This window comes from Populus euphratica, unplaced genomic scaffold (assembly GCF_000495115.2).
Source record: "Populus euphratica unplaced genomic scaffold, PopEup_1.0 scaffold46.1, whole genome shotgun sequence".
Lineage (NCBI taxonomy): Eukaryota > Viridiplantae > Streptophyta > Magnoliopsida > Malpighiales > Salicaceae > Populus > Populus euphratica.
The window spans coordinates 2610194-2626506 of record NW_011499852.1 but is presented as its reverse complement, the minus strand read 5'-3'; the positions used below and the strand labels follow the sequence as shown (position 1 = coordinate 2626506).

The 16313-nt window shown below is 29.0% G+C and overlaps 1 protein-coding gene across 2 annotated transcripts; it reads left to right on the top strand.

The window, feature by feature from the left end:
- Nucleotides 1-1397: 1397 nt before the first annotated feature.
- Nucleotides 1398-3713, top strand: LOC105121929 (trihelix transcription factor GT-3b-like). 2 transcript variants are annotated; one of them, XR_841622.1, is made up of 3 exons: nt 1398-1847; nt 2033-2632; nt 3517-3713. XR_841622.1 is itself a non-coding variant. In XM_011020798.1 (2 exons), exons 1-2 carry the CDS (start codon nt 1566-1568, stop codon nt 2573-2575), a joined length of 825 nt encoding a protein of 274 aa, XP_011019100.1. In that variant the 5' UTR covers nt 1398-1565; the 3' UTR covers nt 2576-2791. The 2 variants fall into 2 exon arrangements, 1 of the variants encoding a protein (XP_011019100.1); XM_011020798.1 differs by lacking the exon at nt 3517-3713 and having other exon boundaries at nt 2033-2791.
- Nucleotides 3714-16313: the final 12600 nt, after the last annotated feature.

Here is a 16313-nt window from a genome sequence, read left to right as displayed (position 1 = left end):
TAAAATACAAATCATATTTAAAATATCAAATATCCGAAATACAACAACCGCAATTCATAATTTCTTTTAAAAATACAAGTTTCTTTGTTTTTGAATAATAGAATTTGGTGGGAGGAATATATTGAGATCTTGAGAGTTTAAATTAAATTTGATCAGATGATAAACTTTGGGTCAAACTAGTTTCATTGCATAAAAGCTTGGATGTTTTAATTAACCCTGGATGTTTCAATTAACAATCAAGCTTGAATCAGACTTTTCATCCTTAATTAATTCTTCAATTCAAATCAATTCATCGAGTCGGACCCGGTTAATCAACTATGCTTCAAAGTCCGTATATGCTCCTAGAATTGGCGTGGTTTCCAGTGGGATCAAAGAAGGCCAACATTCCTATTTATGAAAGATCGTAGTTTCAAAACTTAAATTAATCTACATATTGACCACATACGGGTCAAAGAAAAAATAAAAATGAGAAAAACTCATTGAATCCAATCAATAACTTGGGTTAATTTAAGAATTAAATTGATCTAAGAATTAAATTGATCCAAACCTAGACCGATCAAGTCATTCATCATGATCAAGTCATTCATCATGGACCTTGGACCTTTCTTCCGAGATATTTTTTGTTAAAACAATATTATTTTAATTTTTTTTGAAGAAAAAATGTTTTTTGGAGGGTTAAAATGTGACCCCGGATGAGATTTTGATATTTTTTTTAATGAATTTTTATGTTTAATATAATTTCCATTTTATGAAATAGCCCCCCTCAGAACCTTCAATAGAATTTCCTCGTAAGTAAATTACTGGAAGTATATGCATATATAAATTAATGGCCCCGCTGACCTTCAATATCTAACTAGCTAGAATTTCCCTCCTCCTGAATTAAACAACATTTCCTTTGTTGCTATAGATAGTATTGTTGCCTTCAAGGCTAAGTTTTATCTTATACATGTGAACATGATAATCAATTATATATATTTATAGAAATTACTCAAAACTATAAACTGTGTATATGGTTTTAATTCAAAATGAAAATGAAAGAAAAAACAAAAAGTAAAATAGCTGTTGCTTAAGGTGCGAGTTTGATACAAATGGCAGTACTAGAGACTGCAGCCCCCACCATCAAATAGCATTCTATCGTAAGCCTGACGACACGTAAACGCAATGTGAACTTAATATTTATGGAAAGCAGCCCAGCCCAGCCCAGCCCCCCAGACCTCAAAAAGAAAATAATAATAAGAAATAAAAAATAATAAAGGAATTTTTGATAAATCAGTTTCCGCGTGAGAAAGGAAAAAAAGCGAGATCATCAGTTCTGCTGTGTTTCGTTTTCTTTGACACCTAAGCACTTACAAAAGAAGCGAAAAAGAAAAAAAAAATGGAAAAAATCGTTATTTTCACACTTCCCTTCAGCGTTCACACCACCTTCTCATATATATCTTTCCTACCCTTTCTCTCTCTATCTTTTTCTTTCTTTCTTTCTTTCTTTCTTTGATCAAATCAATCCTTTCTTGTGGGTGTAAACTGATTTAGATTATTTTGTGTTTGCGTGTGTTTGTGTTGTTGTTATGGAGGGTCTTCACCACCACCTTCATCACCATCAGCAGCAAATACAGCAGCAGCATCACATCAGTGTAAACGTTGATACAAGTGATAGGTTTCCTCAATGGAGTATTCAAGAAACGAAAGAGTTCTTGATGATCCGTGCAGAACTGGATCCAACTTTCATGGAGAAAAAGAGAAACAAAGTTTTGTGGGAAGTTATCTCTAAGAATATGAAGGAAAAGGGTTATAATCGTAGCGCAGAGCAGTGCAAGTGCAAGTGGAAGAATCTTGTTACACGATACAAGGTGAGCCTATTTTTCTTAAAGAAGTTGAGAAATGGAAAAATCTAGCGAGATTACAAAATATATGTCTGTTGATCTGTTTTATTGAGTGATGAACAGTGCATGGAAAAAACAAAAACCCTATTAGCTATATATATATGTATGTATATATATGGTGTTTGATAGATGTTTCTCATCTTGTTGCGTAGGGTTGTGAGACGATAGAACCTGAGTCTATGAGGCACCAGTTTCCTTTCTATAATGAGTTGCAAGCGATTTTCACATCGAGGATGCAAAGAATGTTATGGGCTGATGCTGAAGGAGCGGCAAGTGGGTCGAAGAAGAAAGCAGTGCAGCTATCTTCTGACGAGGAGGAGGACAATGAAGAAATTAGCGAAGGAGAGAAGGGTAGCAGTAGAAAGAGGATCAAAAAGGGCAAGGCAGTTGGTGGAGCAAGTTGTAGTAGTGGAAATAGTAATAGCTTGAGAGAGACTTTGGAAGATTTCATGAAGCAACAGATGCATATGGAAATGCAATGGAGAGAAACAATCGAAGCAAGGGAAAATGAGAGAAGGATGAAGGAGATGGAGTGGAGACAAATTATGGAAGGAATAGAGAATGAGAGGACAACGATGGATAGAAGATGGAGAGAGATAGAAGAGCAAAGAAGGGCGAGAGAAGAAGCTAGGGCTGAGAAGAGGGACGCCCTTATCACAGCACTTCTAAACAAGCTTAGAAGAGAAGACATGTAGTGATCACCTTTCTTTTAATGTTTTTGCTGTTTTAGAGAAGAAGGTGCTTACAGAGAGGTTTGTCCTGAAACTCTCATTTTGGGAATTTTAATTATGTTCTTTGATTGAAACTTTTATGTTATGATCATCTCCTTTTTGCCAGCAGTGCCTCGAAAAGCTTCAATCTAGCTCTCCTTTTCATTATATTGCTTAATTATTTTGCTCTTGTGATCTTAATGATGAAGTTGTGTTATCATTGACCAGTGACTAAGTTTAAGCACATAATCTCAAAATCATCATGAACAAAGGTTCAAGCTTTAGGTAACAAGGTGGGGAAAAGAGCAAAATCTACATTCAACCATCCCACAAGCTCTAAAAGTTAAAGAGATAATGGTTGTGAAAGTAGGTAGCATATATCCTGTGCAACGCAATAAGCTCATCGTGCAGGTTGTTCTTAATGGTCCCATATTCCTGCTATGGCTCTCAACCTCAAGAAGGTGTTGCAACTTTCACTTACATGCAATATTGATAATCTATGCACAAAACATCTCGGATTTTTAATGCTGAAAGGTGTGCAGCTCTATCCAAGTCATTAACTGTATGCAACTTTCCTAGAAGTAAAACACTTGAAAAAGTTGTCAACAGCGTTTAGATGAAGCAGAAAAATTGGCCTTTTGTCCATTTCATTTGTACCTATATTTCTAATTGTTGGCTGCTAAGAAGTGGCCAGAATTAGATGTTGCAAAGGCACGCTGATCAATGTATTATATTTCTTGTTTCCAAAGATTGAACGAGGACTTTTTTTCCCTAAAGTCAAAGAAATGTGTACGACTTATTTTCACTGGTAGAATAGTGCCGCTGCCAGATCTCGCTTTAGAATTCTCAAGAACAAGAAAGGAAAATATTGAATATCAATTTCTAACATCTGTTCATCATCCCAATCAATTGTTTTCATGTGGAAGAGCTGGTAGGATTGGTGAACCGACAAGATACATGTTCATGGCTTGTAGAGAAGATTTTTGGCAGGGAAACCGACAGGTTAAGCTTCATTTGTTTTCTCCATCAACTGTCAACAGGACCATGAGAAAAGGTGCAAGTTTGAGACCCAGCCTCAGAGTCACTATAATTTGATATTTTGCCCTATATATATATATATATATATATATATATCAAGTTTGTTATATAAGAGCTACAGCTTCACAACTATGCTGTTTCCTTGTCTAATTAATATGTATTTTTGTTTACCTTCCCTTTGTTCCTTGATGTTGATGTGATAGGGCTTACAATATGGATGACATTACATGTATTATCTCTCTTTGTTATTTCTTAAAATTGATTTCATTTTGTTTTTGATGTTTGAACTCGTTATATATATGTATAGGGGCACAAAGAAGGGGACACATGGGACACATTTAGATACAAATTCATTAACTTTTCTATTTTTTGAACTTGAGACAACATTAAACTTGTTTTAAGATTATATGTGATTTTGTTGCAATTAATTAAGAATATCATATGATGTTAGAAGATTAATATAAAACTATTTTTAAAATCTCATTTAAAAATTTGAACTTTCAAGTTAATATGATTTTTTTTATATAATATCAAAAATTTCTTCGACTAATTGATAAATTTGCACAAATATTTTAAATTAAATTGGTTGTTTGATATATGATGTTATATATTACACCAATAATTAAGCCATTTGATATAAGTAGAATACTATTTCATAGTTAAAGGACTATTACACTTACATTATTGTTATAGACATTTTTTAAAAGCAAACAGACATAATATAACTATTAGCATAGAAAAAAATTATAAAATCCAAAATTGCCCGTGGAAAACTAAGAACACATAACAACAAAATGTGACTTGGACATAAAATTTCATGGATTGAAGATCATGAAAAACAGGCATTTTTTGAATGGTCTAGGAAATAAATCATAATGTGAACATACACGTATACGCAATTGAATAGCACTCGACACGAATCTTTTACAGGTTTTAGGCTAAATATATGATCTATAGTTTTCTAATACTATGTGTATATATATCCCAAAATTTTGATATTAGCACTCTTTTTTATCTCCATTCTTTCTATCTTCTTTTTAAATGTGGAATGAAATGGGAGTATAAAAAGATTTTGCACTAATTTCATCTTCCAAAAACTCATGTTGTTGGATCGATCGGTGGAAGGGTATTCAGCCTCGATAGAAACTGTTTCAGGACAAATTAATGGATTTCTATTTTTTTGGATGATGACAGATTTGTTCTATCCCTTCTTCCTTTCATAGCAATTCAAGTATATACTTTTTTATCTCACTATGTGGAAACCCACGAAAACTGAAATCATAATTCCCTGCACCTCACAGCCATTAATGATGCCTTTTGTACCTTTTTACTTTTTTCATTATATTTTTGTCACAAACAAAAAGGGTCATTTAATGAATAAATAAAATATCCATAGAGAGGTTATTTCATTTCTGTAAGCAAGTTTTTATATAAAAAATAACTCATCCACGTATGATCTAGTTAAAAATAATAGTTATTCATTGTTATTTTTTTAAATAATTAAAAAAATTACAATTGATCAACATTCAAGTTCTATAATTGTTCTATAAATTATAAGATTAAGATTTTAAGTATATGTAAACTTCTATCTCTATAATAAATAAATCATCTGTAGCAAGAAATGATGTTCTTCCCTATATACACATTTATTCATAAGTGTTTTGCAATATACAGGTTTTTTATTTTATTGCTTTCTTATAATTTAGCTTCTTTTTTTATATTTATTGATTTATTTACTTTGCTTTTTATTATTATTATAATCTAGTTTATAGTTTTAGGCATTGCACTTCTTTTCTGCTCTTAATCTGTTAAAATCAAGTGAAGAATTTTATACTCTACTTGATTATTCACTTAATTTGCAAAGTTGCTACTTGTCTAAATAACTAGTATATTAACCAAAAAATTAACGATTAGCCAACATTGAATCAATACATTGATTATCTAAAGATCAACAAATTGGCACACCTAGTGAACTAATTTATTATTTCAAAAAATTACTCCAGTGATCGCCAACAAATTTATACTTTTGATGGATAAATTCTTTAAAATAATATATTAGTTATGATGTTAAAAGAATCAAACTAAAAAAATATAGTTATAATGTCTAATGATTGGTCAATCCATGCAACCATTCTCATGGCCAAGAAGAATTAAAAAAAAAAAAATCCTCACAGAGCATAAAGATTGATAAATAAGTCTCCATTAGATGCATTATATAATAACTTTTTATCATCCAATTTTCTATGTTGTAACCTAATTTTGGCTTATTGATTTTTAATTTAATTTTACAGGGTTTAAAAAGTAAAATTAAAATATCAGAGATTTATTTTGATAAAAAATAAGATTTGTCAACTTGCATGAAAACTTGGAACTACAAAGTGCTTTTGTCATTCTATCTTTAATCTAAAAATAATCATTACCTTCAAGATAATAATAGTTATCTGCTTTTAAATTTGATTCTAAGTCGAACTTTAAAAAAAAGAATGAATTTGTTGAGACTTTACTTCTCGCAAATGATAGGATTTTTGCACTATAAATACTGATTTTAGTATACAAAGAAAAGAAAAAAGAGCAATCAAAGCAAAACCCTATAAGAAGAGACCCCAACAGGAGGCCATTACCAGAAACCCTAAAAGAGAGAAACATAAAAAAGAAAAGGGGCAGCGAACCCTATACTAGTCATCGCCCCCCTCAACCCCTCTATTTTTTGCTCAGTCTCCCTCGACTTCCCCTTCAGCAGCCGCACGCCTAGGTAAGTATCCTTCCTTCCTTATTAAAATAATTAACTAGTTACTGTTGCATGCATGTGTGAACCTTTCACGCATGGTTAGGCTAGATCCAACCCAAAAAAAAAAAGAGTTGGTCGGGTTTAGGCTTTAGGCCTAGCCGACCCAAACTGTGTTTGTTAAGGGTGTGTTTGGAAAAACACACCTTTATACCTTGATCATAATTTTTATGCCTATTTTATTTGGATATTTGCCTAAACGATCCCTTTTTCGACATCAGAAAATTTCAAAAATATTTATAAATCTTCATTGATTTATTTATGAGGCCTTCACATTTTATTTTATTTTTTTCTTGTATTTGTATTTTTTGTAAATGTGCTCAATATGTGGACTATTATTGTTAAACACAAATATATCGTGTAATATTTTTTTTAATTCCATCTAAAAATGATAAATAATAATAAAGGATAAACAAGAAAAAAAGGACATAAAAAATTTCTTTTTCAAATTTCTTTTTTACAAAATATTCATTGACGCCAGAGTTAGGAGTATCGTATTTTTTAGATTTGTGTGATATTAATCAACCCCAGAGTTTGAAATATTCATAGAAATTGTTCACTAACGATGGAGTCAGGAACATGAAAGGAAGAATAAAAAAGGAAAAAAAGAAGAATAAATTCTTAGTAATTTTAGACAAAACTAGCAATGCAGTCTGCCTTAGGTAGGATGCTTAAGGATTGATAACATCTTTTCTTTTGCGTAACCAATCCCGTACTATAGAATCTTTGTTGATAAGTTAGGGTTCCTAATGACCATAATACTAGGTGGCGACTCCTTAAACAAAATATTTTTCCCTAAAAGAACAAGATGCCAGATATTTGTTCCTTTTCCAATCAAAATTATATTTTTAATAGGTCACCGCGATATCCAGGTGTGACACCCTACATCAATAAAGAAGCTATGCATGGACAAATTTATATTGTTTATATATAATTTATAACATTTTCACTTTTCCCAACAAAAATATCTTTATCCAGTTATAATGGGTATGTTAATGTTTATATACATGCAACATAACCTTATGGTTATCTTGTTTGGGGACTTAATGAAATGATTAGATGGCAGATGACTATAATCAGTTGAATCAATTTATAATTAATCAACAATGTCTTTTCTTGAAAGTACATCCTTTTTATCACAATTTAAACCTATATAACATTAATTTAAGAGCTATTTAATTGGACATAGAAAATACACCAACATGATTTATAAAATAAATATATCACAAGCAATAAGACCATATAGGTTATAATCAATTGTTTCCATCAAACATAGAAGGAGCTCAGATAAAATCAATCAAGTGTTCTTTTTATTCAGATATCTAGAAGATAGGTCTTACGATAATAACAAGCTCGCTAATAATAATATTTAAAAGTTATTAGAATCATTCTAGATATCATATACCTGCATAATAAGTACTACAACAAAATCAACCTAATTTGAGCGTTGTCACCTATAAGGTACTACCTACCTTATAAGCTTGTAGACAACCTCAAGTCATCTATGTGACCTAACAATCATATCTATAATTAGTATAATCTATAATTGGATAGTTTAATGCCTTATAGGTTATATTATAGTAAGGCAATATCATTTTTCCAATACCTTAGAAGCCTATTATTAAACACCAAGCATAGGAAGGATTTATAGGGTTGAACCATCTTAACAATTAAGGAAAATGAGACTAGATGTTAGATGTATAGGTAGAACTATAAATAATCATTTATATCCTAAATGGATTGATAAATTGCATCCAATTCTAGAAGAATCAAGATATATGACTTCAAATAATCACTTTAAGAGGATAAATAGCAAATAAAAGAGCACATTTCCAAGTTCATTGATTAGTATGATGATGATGTTCGTAATCACTTTATGAAACTATGGTTATTTGATTCATTATCGACCAAAATTATCTTTCAATGATTCTTTACATTTTTACCTAACGTTATTAGTAGTTAAAAAGAGATGAAGGTCTATTTTCATAAGAAATTTTATAAAATTAAACTAGAAATAACACTGACTAACTTGGCTAGGATAATTCAAGTTCTAGGGGAGTCTATAAAAAGCTATGCTTTTTATTTCAAGACTTTAAAAACCATGTGAAATACATCTATAATAGAGCAAGTGTATATTAAATAAACTTTGGAAATGATGTAATGGACTATTAAAAAAATAAAATACAATGACCAAATATTAAAATAATTATGCTCTTATAGATATAAAAGATGTTCGCTAAATGAGTAAAACAAAGTTACTTAAAGGAACATACTTAGTTAGCTATTTAAATGAGGTAATGGAATATTCAAAAAAATAAAATTTAGTGATCAAATATTAAAATAATTATGCTATTATAAAAGATGTTGCTTGATATAAAAGATATTGACTAAATGAGTAAAAAAAAAGTTACTTAAAGGAACATATCTAGTTGGCTATTTAAATGAGATTATGATGGCCCATTTAATAATCAAACTCTAATGAGAAGTGTGAAGAATTTTAAGAACTTATATCAGTCACAACTCAAAAAGACAAAAATCATTTAAGATCAATTCATTAAAAAGGCCAAAATAGGCTAACAAAACTATTGGTAAGGAAATAAAACTGACCAAAATGTCAATAAATAATACTTATTTGATATTAAAAGACTTAAAAAGATATTATATAAATAACATGAAGGATAAATCAAAATTATAGGCAATCACATAACCCCAATGCTAAGTAAATAAATAAAAAAATATTATAAGCGGCATAACTTATGAAGATATGATATTAATTACTATATTATATTTATGAATTAGATCCAAAAGGCATTGAAAGCTTATCATATTTGCTTATTGGAAAACAAGATAAAGGTGGATAAAGAATCATTTAATAAAGTGACAATATTAGGGTTGATCCCTATACTAGAAGAACTTACTGATAAAGAAGAATTATAGAAGATTGAGCTTGATTAACTACGATAAAGGATAGAGTTGGTCATTAATGTTATTATAGGTCAAAGGTATATCAATCATGGTATGAATAAAGAATTAATATCTTAAGATCATGAAAATTTTCAATTTAAAGTATATAAATACCTCATTTATCATATAATTTTACATAAGAAAGAGAATTGGGGGACAAAGCTAAACAACTTGACACACAATGAAATACTAAGACCTTTAAACCTAAAAAACTTGTTCATAATGGATGAAAAAAGCACTAGCCACAACAAAAGCCATTCAAAATTCATGATGATGATGATAAATTGACTAGTAATCATCAATATCTCTTATATATAAAACAAAGTGGAAATGAAGTCATCTAATTAAGACCTAATTTTTTTTCAACATCAATATCTCTTATATATAAAACAAAGTGGAAATGAAGTCATCTAATTAAGACCTAATTGTTTTTTAAAAAAACACAACATCTAAACCCACATGATAAAAAAAAAAACACAACATCTAAACCCACATGAGAGAAATGATGATGTTAAACTATACACTATACAAAAAAAATATTTTAAGATTATGAAATACTAATTTTTTGGTCGATAATCAACAATAACAAATATTTGTCAAATTACTAACATGTGGTGCTGATGATTGACCATTCACATAATTATTACAAGACAAGATTGAGCCTAATATATCATAATAATAGGCTAACCATATTATGTAATGTTTGATTTCAATCTAAACACCATCTTCATCCACTTAGAAGATCATTTTCAATCCTAAACAAATGAAAAGGTAGATCTTTAAATAAACTTTTATAAAAGTGAATAAGGCTATCATAAATATAGTAAAAAGATTTTAATGACGGGATCAATCATAATCTAAAAAAAAATTGTAATGACAAAGTTAAATATTGATCACACATGAAAGTATGATAAAGTTGTCTAATGCACAAGATTAATAACTAAAGAACTAGAGTAAACTAGAATAAAGAAAGTAAGAAGTGCAATAATAAAATCAGCCATGCTATCTGAGAAATATAATAAAAAAAACCCTTTATCAATTAGAGAGAATACAAAAGAAACACCCCTATGTATTAAAATAATAGAGAAAGTTATCCTAATTAATAGAAAAAAACATCAAGTTTATTACAAGCATTGTGATAGTTGAACAAAGTAATAATTTGCATCTTATGCTAGAAAATGAAGATGTTGTTTAGTATTAATTAGAAGAGGGATATAGTTCCCAACATTGCCTTGTTTGGTTTGATGGAAATTCTAAATAATTCAATTGCATGAAGAATTCTTTAGTGTTTCCATTATTTGCCAAAATATTGTTGCATTCTATTAAATTAGTTGATGTAGTTTGTAGTGGTAACGTTAACCATATTAAAATTTACTTCTTCCATGTGTTTAGATTGATATGGTTATTCTAAAGTGAAAGTTTTTCTTTCTAAATATCTAAAGAAAAAGATTGTTTTTTTTTAACACAACTTTTTTTTGATATGGATTAAAAACTCTCCAGTCATGTTTTCTAGAGCATTGTTGATAAAATAACCTAGAGAAAGATGTCATTGTTATTAAAAAAATATAGCTTGGGGCATTTTTTAAAATCTTTAGTTTTTGCATAAAATAATTTAAAGATTTTGGAAGAATATGGATAGGTGAGTATCACTTGATGAATTGATAAGTTGATTATGCATTAACATTACAATTTTTGTATTTCTAAGCATCAAAGCCAAAAAACCAAAAAAACAAAAATAGTTGGCTTACATTTTGACATGTTAGAAAGTAATTCATGGTCGAAATTTTGGAATAGCAATGCTTAATTTTTTATATCATTTATAGTCATTTTTTAAATTGATTTAAGCATAAATTTCAAGTTAATATTCTTTTATTTATTTAATTTTTAAAAAATACGAGGATCATTGTTTATATAGTAAATAATCCATCCATTTGTCATTTCATTATAAGTAGTAGGTATTCACTATTAGCTTTCAAGCAAGACAATATGAAAAACTAAAATTAATTATCAACTAGGAGATTAAGAATCATATTAGCAATCAATGATCAAATTTTATGAAGAACATGATTCATTAGCAAGTTAACCAATGAGTATTATAGAATGACATGAACACATACAGAGTTTTCTTTTATTTATCGCTTTCTTGCAATTTTGCTTTCTTTACATCTTTTATAAATTTCTTTATCTTAATTCTTTACTTTGTGTTTTTACCTAGTTTGTAATTTTGACACTATTCTTTTTTTTTTAACATGTTAATATCAAGTTAAAAATTTTATATTTTATTTGATTTGTGGGGGCTGCTATATACATCTAATTGAGATTAAGTTTTCAATTATAATTAAAAAAGTAAAAAACCAATTCATATATCGATGCAATTTGTCAATGCATCAATTTAATTAATTAGGTGCAGAATTTACATGTGAGTATATGATTGAGTTATGAATTATCTAATTACCCAGCTAGCCTATTGAATTGCAAGAATAATCAAAAGATTTCTCATAGTATAATATTTTAGGGGTAAAAAGACGCTGTTATTGCAGGAAATGCATGACATCCATGTGGAATCTTATTTTGATTTGTTATCATCCTGTTATTTGTTTTTATTTGAATTAAAAAAGATACTCTAACTTCTAAGTAAAGTGAAACGTAGATTATAATTAACACAAGGACATTTTTTTAATTAAATTTAATTCCACCTCAAGTAATTAGTTGAACTCATTTCAAATTATAGAATGGTGTAAAGGAGTTCCCTCAAACACTTGGTTCCCTCAGACTTACACATATTAATTAACTTGCAATTCAAATTCATATAAAGGGTCCGACGGTTATTTAATCTTGATCAATAATTAATTTGTGATTCAAATTCGTAAATCATTTTCGTTTTTTATTTTTTTATTTATCTAACTGAGAGGAATTTCGATAGTTGAAAAGGCTAAATTTTCTTTCAATACGTCCTTCATTACAGGTGTCGTATCTTTAAATGGCTGTATCTGAATTATTATTACCAGCTCATTTCTTACATTTGAAGGCAGATCAGTTGTTTTCATACCTGTGACTGAGACAGCTTAAGCACAAACATAACCGTGTTCTTCGTTTTTGTTTTTGCCTATGCTTCTTTCTGGCAAGCCGTGTTTCCAACTGAAGTTAAATTGCTTCTAATTCTCTCAACCGACATGTGGTATTTTATGCAAATTATTTAGTCCTGGGACTTGAAACTCATGGCTGCAATTTCAATCAGTTTCAGATTTGGAACGATTCAGTTGGCCCAAAGCCAGAATTTTGTATGCTATGAATTATTTTTATTTTTTGGTATTTAAATATTAATTCTATTAGAAAAATATTTATGGATGAAATCATGAATGATAACTAATTATTAAAAAACTTATTATTTATTATTTCTATTCTATTAGCAATATTAGCAATACAAACGATGGATTTATAAATAAAAAAAACACACCAAACAAAAAATATTTACCTAAATTATTCTATCAATAATTTTAATAATAAGTATAATATATCATCATTAGAAAAAACCATTTATAATTTTATTAATGATTTAATATTAGTAAAGACTAAACAAGTCAGTGATATATATATTGTCAGTAGCATTTGCTATAATTTTTTAAAACTTTTTAGAACATTTTAAAGAATTTAGTTTATTGGTGATTCTATATGTAATTGTTAGTAACAAAGTCCTGCAATTTTTATCCAACTCTTTGGAACTCTTCAGAAAACATAATCCATCAATAATAAACATCAATAATTTTATTAGTAACTTTTGTAACTTTTTTTTGAGCTAATTACCTAATCTCAGTGGTTACTAAGTCCTTATATATATATATATATATATTATATATATATATAAACTAACTTCATTGGTGCATCCAATTTATTTTTTTTGAAAATAAATCTCAATAAGTAATGGGAATTAGTTTTTACATAAGCATGAGGCAATCATAATTTTTCATTCTATAAAATCTCTTATCCTCCAGAATAACTAATCTACAGATGTTCAAAGTATATTTTTAAAAAAGACATAAATTTTTAAGTTATTAGTAGACAAATAGTTATGTATTTTTATCTAAGACGAAGTCATTTTTAAGCTTTGCTATCCATGACTTATCATAAACTAACTCTATATTCTTACAGTGACAAAAACAAAGGTATATCTATCTTAGCCTTTATATTATCTTTTGTCTTCCCTTTCACGTCTATTATTATGTTAAAAATATTTTCAAACAAATTCTTTTATATATTCATGACATCTAGACAATGTCGTAGAAAATTAGTTTTCCAATAAAAAAGCTCTCAAAAAATACTTTTCTTAATTCAATTGTAGATCACACCAAAATCAAGAAATTTTTACTTCTCATATTAAAAATCAACACAATACCTTCATACTACAATACCATATCACACAATTCTTCATTCGACGGTATCGGCAATGTAACATCCATTTTAAATTTACCTACAAAGAATTTCTTTATAGTCTTTTTGTACTTATGATCAATTGACAAGAGTCTTCGGTGGCAATAAAAAAAAGATATTTTATCACCATTTATTAAGGTGAAGGCTTTTGTATTTTTCATATAATATAAACATGCTAATTTTTCATACAAGCTTTAACAAAAAATAATCTCATATGCAGGAAAATTATTAACGGTCCACTTAAAAGTTTTCCTTACTTGATGCGGTGAATCTTCAAAAAAATTAACTAGAATAGGGATGTTGATAGACTGAGTGTTGGGGTGGTTGGATTTGTGATGATAAGAACTTGATTTATAACAAAATATGAAGGTGTTAAGTGTTGTTTTCTACATAATAAAAAGAAAAAAGAAGAAAAAAATGGAGAAGAGTAGGTCGTTTGTCAAATTATAACTTAAATATTAATGACGATTCACTCATGAGTATTTGTAATGAGCATATTTTCTTGATAATTTTGTCTATAATAATGACATTATTTTTTTATCCTTTAACTTTCAACTGTAATTTTTTCAATATTTACTAACAAAAAAAATTTTATTTGGTTAATATCAAGAAAATAGTAAGGTAATATTATATTCGTAAAAGTCATTGTTATTTATCGACTAGTTTTATTTCCATTGGAATCTGACACTTTTCCAGTGGCATCTTTGATGTTTATTCATTTTACGGCCATGGTTCTTTTCCCATTAACAATCTAGGGGTTAATTACAAGTGTGGTTGTAGGGTATTAGTTTGATTAATTCAGTCCCTTCATTATTAATTTGATGTATGAAGTCACCCTAATTTTTATCCCATTTATAATTAAAACCCTCCATTTATTGAATTCTAAAATTTTACTTGATCTCATTTTCTATTATAATGAATTTGTAACACGAATAAAAAAACAAATTTCAAAACAATTCTTAATTCAAAGAGTAAAAATGATTAGAACTGATTAAGATTTTGACACTATATAATTCATTCCAGAATGATAAAAGAAAATCCTTACAAATTCAGAAATAAAAGAAGTAAAACCTGATTAAGTTCACAAATATAATTCCTTTTTACTTGATGAAGAAAAAGAATAACAAATCACGTTGAAAAGAAAGTAAAATGAGGAGGAAAATGTAAAAATCAAAACAAAAAATAAGTGAATAAAAACCTTGGTCAAACAAATAAAGCTTATTTATTAAAAGTTAACACTGGATAAATAGAAAATGGAAAAAAAAAACATAATACAAACGTAATTATATAAGAAGTAGGATACTGACATGTTTTTAAAATTGATTTTTTTATGTTGCAAATTCTTTTTATAAAAACGAGGATAAAGCCAAATAATTGCCGGGGAATTTAACTAGTTTACAATATCTTGATGGTCTGACTGACCAAATTAATATGATTTAAAACAAAAAATAATAATTGAAAGAGCAGCAAATCTTTTGAGTTGTTGGCAATGTTTTGCCTGAAATGATGTTGTTGTTCCAAGTTAATTATCCATGATAATTAAGATCAATGACTAATTAATCAGCCAGCTATGCTTTAAGCTTAAAAATAGGCTCCTCGATTCCAACTCGCAACATGATTTTCTATGGTTTGCCCCACTTATTAATTAATTAATTAATTATAAAATACTTTATTTTAGAGAGTATTATTGAAAGCATACCAAAAACTCGAAACATCATATTCCCAGGAGTGCTGTCGCTGGGACACCGAAGTAATAATTGCTCTCATTTATGAGTGTAGCAGTTGCGAAACTGAGTGGTCTGAATTAATCTTCTTGCCCGAATGAGCATCACAAATAGAATAATCAATCAATCAATCAATCCTTTTTCTCCCCTCTATCGTTTTATAAGATACTTCATAGCTTCTTCTTCTTCTACTTTATTTTATAAATCTCGTTTTATAAGATAAGATACTTCATAGGTTCTTCTTCTTCTTCTTCTACTTTATTTTATAAATGAGGACTGGTATGGTAATTCGGCTGTGCTGCGGTGGGCGGTGGGCCTACAAATCGGAGGCAACCATTGCAAGTGATGACAGCAAAGCAGGATCATGGTGGGTCCGAAGGAGAGGACAGTCCTTGTCTGTAATTATAATCACGGCAAACGATAACCGATCCGCTGACTTTCCTTTTTAGCTCCACTTGCATTCCACGTGGCGTTGGTCAAAAATCAATACCAGCACCATTCATTTTATCCGTGAGTGTTTTACCCTGTCCTGCGGGAAAAAAATAGTCACAAAGTTTTTTTCTTTTTTTTAAAAAAAAAAAATGGAAATTGGAATGCTGTCACGTTAGATCCGAATCCATCGAAGTTCTACTCCTTATGCCATTGAAGCTCAACGGGCAAAATATATATTTTCATTTGTGATTATCTAACGAAAGAGAGTAAGGAGACAACATGCTTGTAAGAAAAGAAAAGAAAAGGATAAAATCCAATATTGCATTTCTGACGATAATGCTACGAGCAGAGA

Coding starts and splice junctions, on each gene's coding strand:
- LOC105121929 (XM_011020798.1), top strand. CDS start 1,566: ATGGAGGGTCTTCACCACCACCTTCATCACCATCAGCAGCAAATACAG. Junction 1,848..2,032: donor ATCTTGTTACACGATACAAG/GTGAGCCTATTT, acceptor CTTGTTGCGTAG/GGTTGTGAGACGATAGAACC.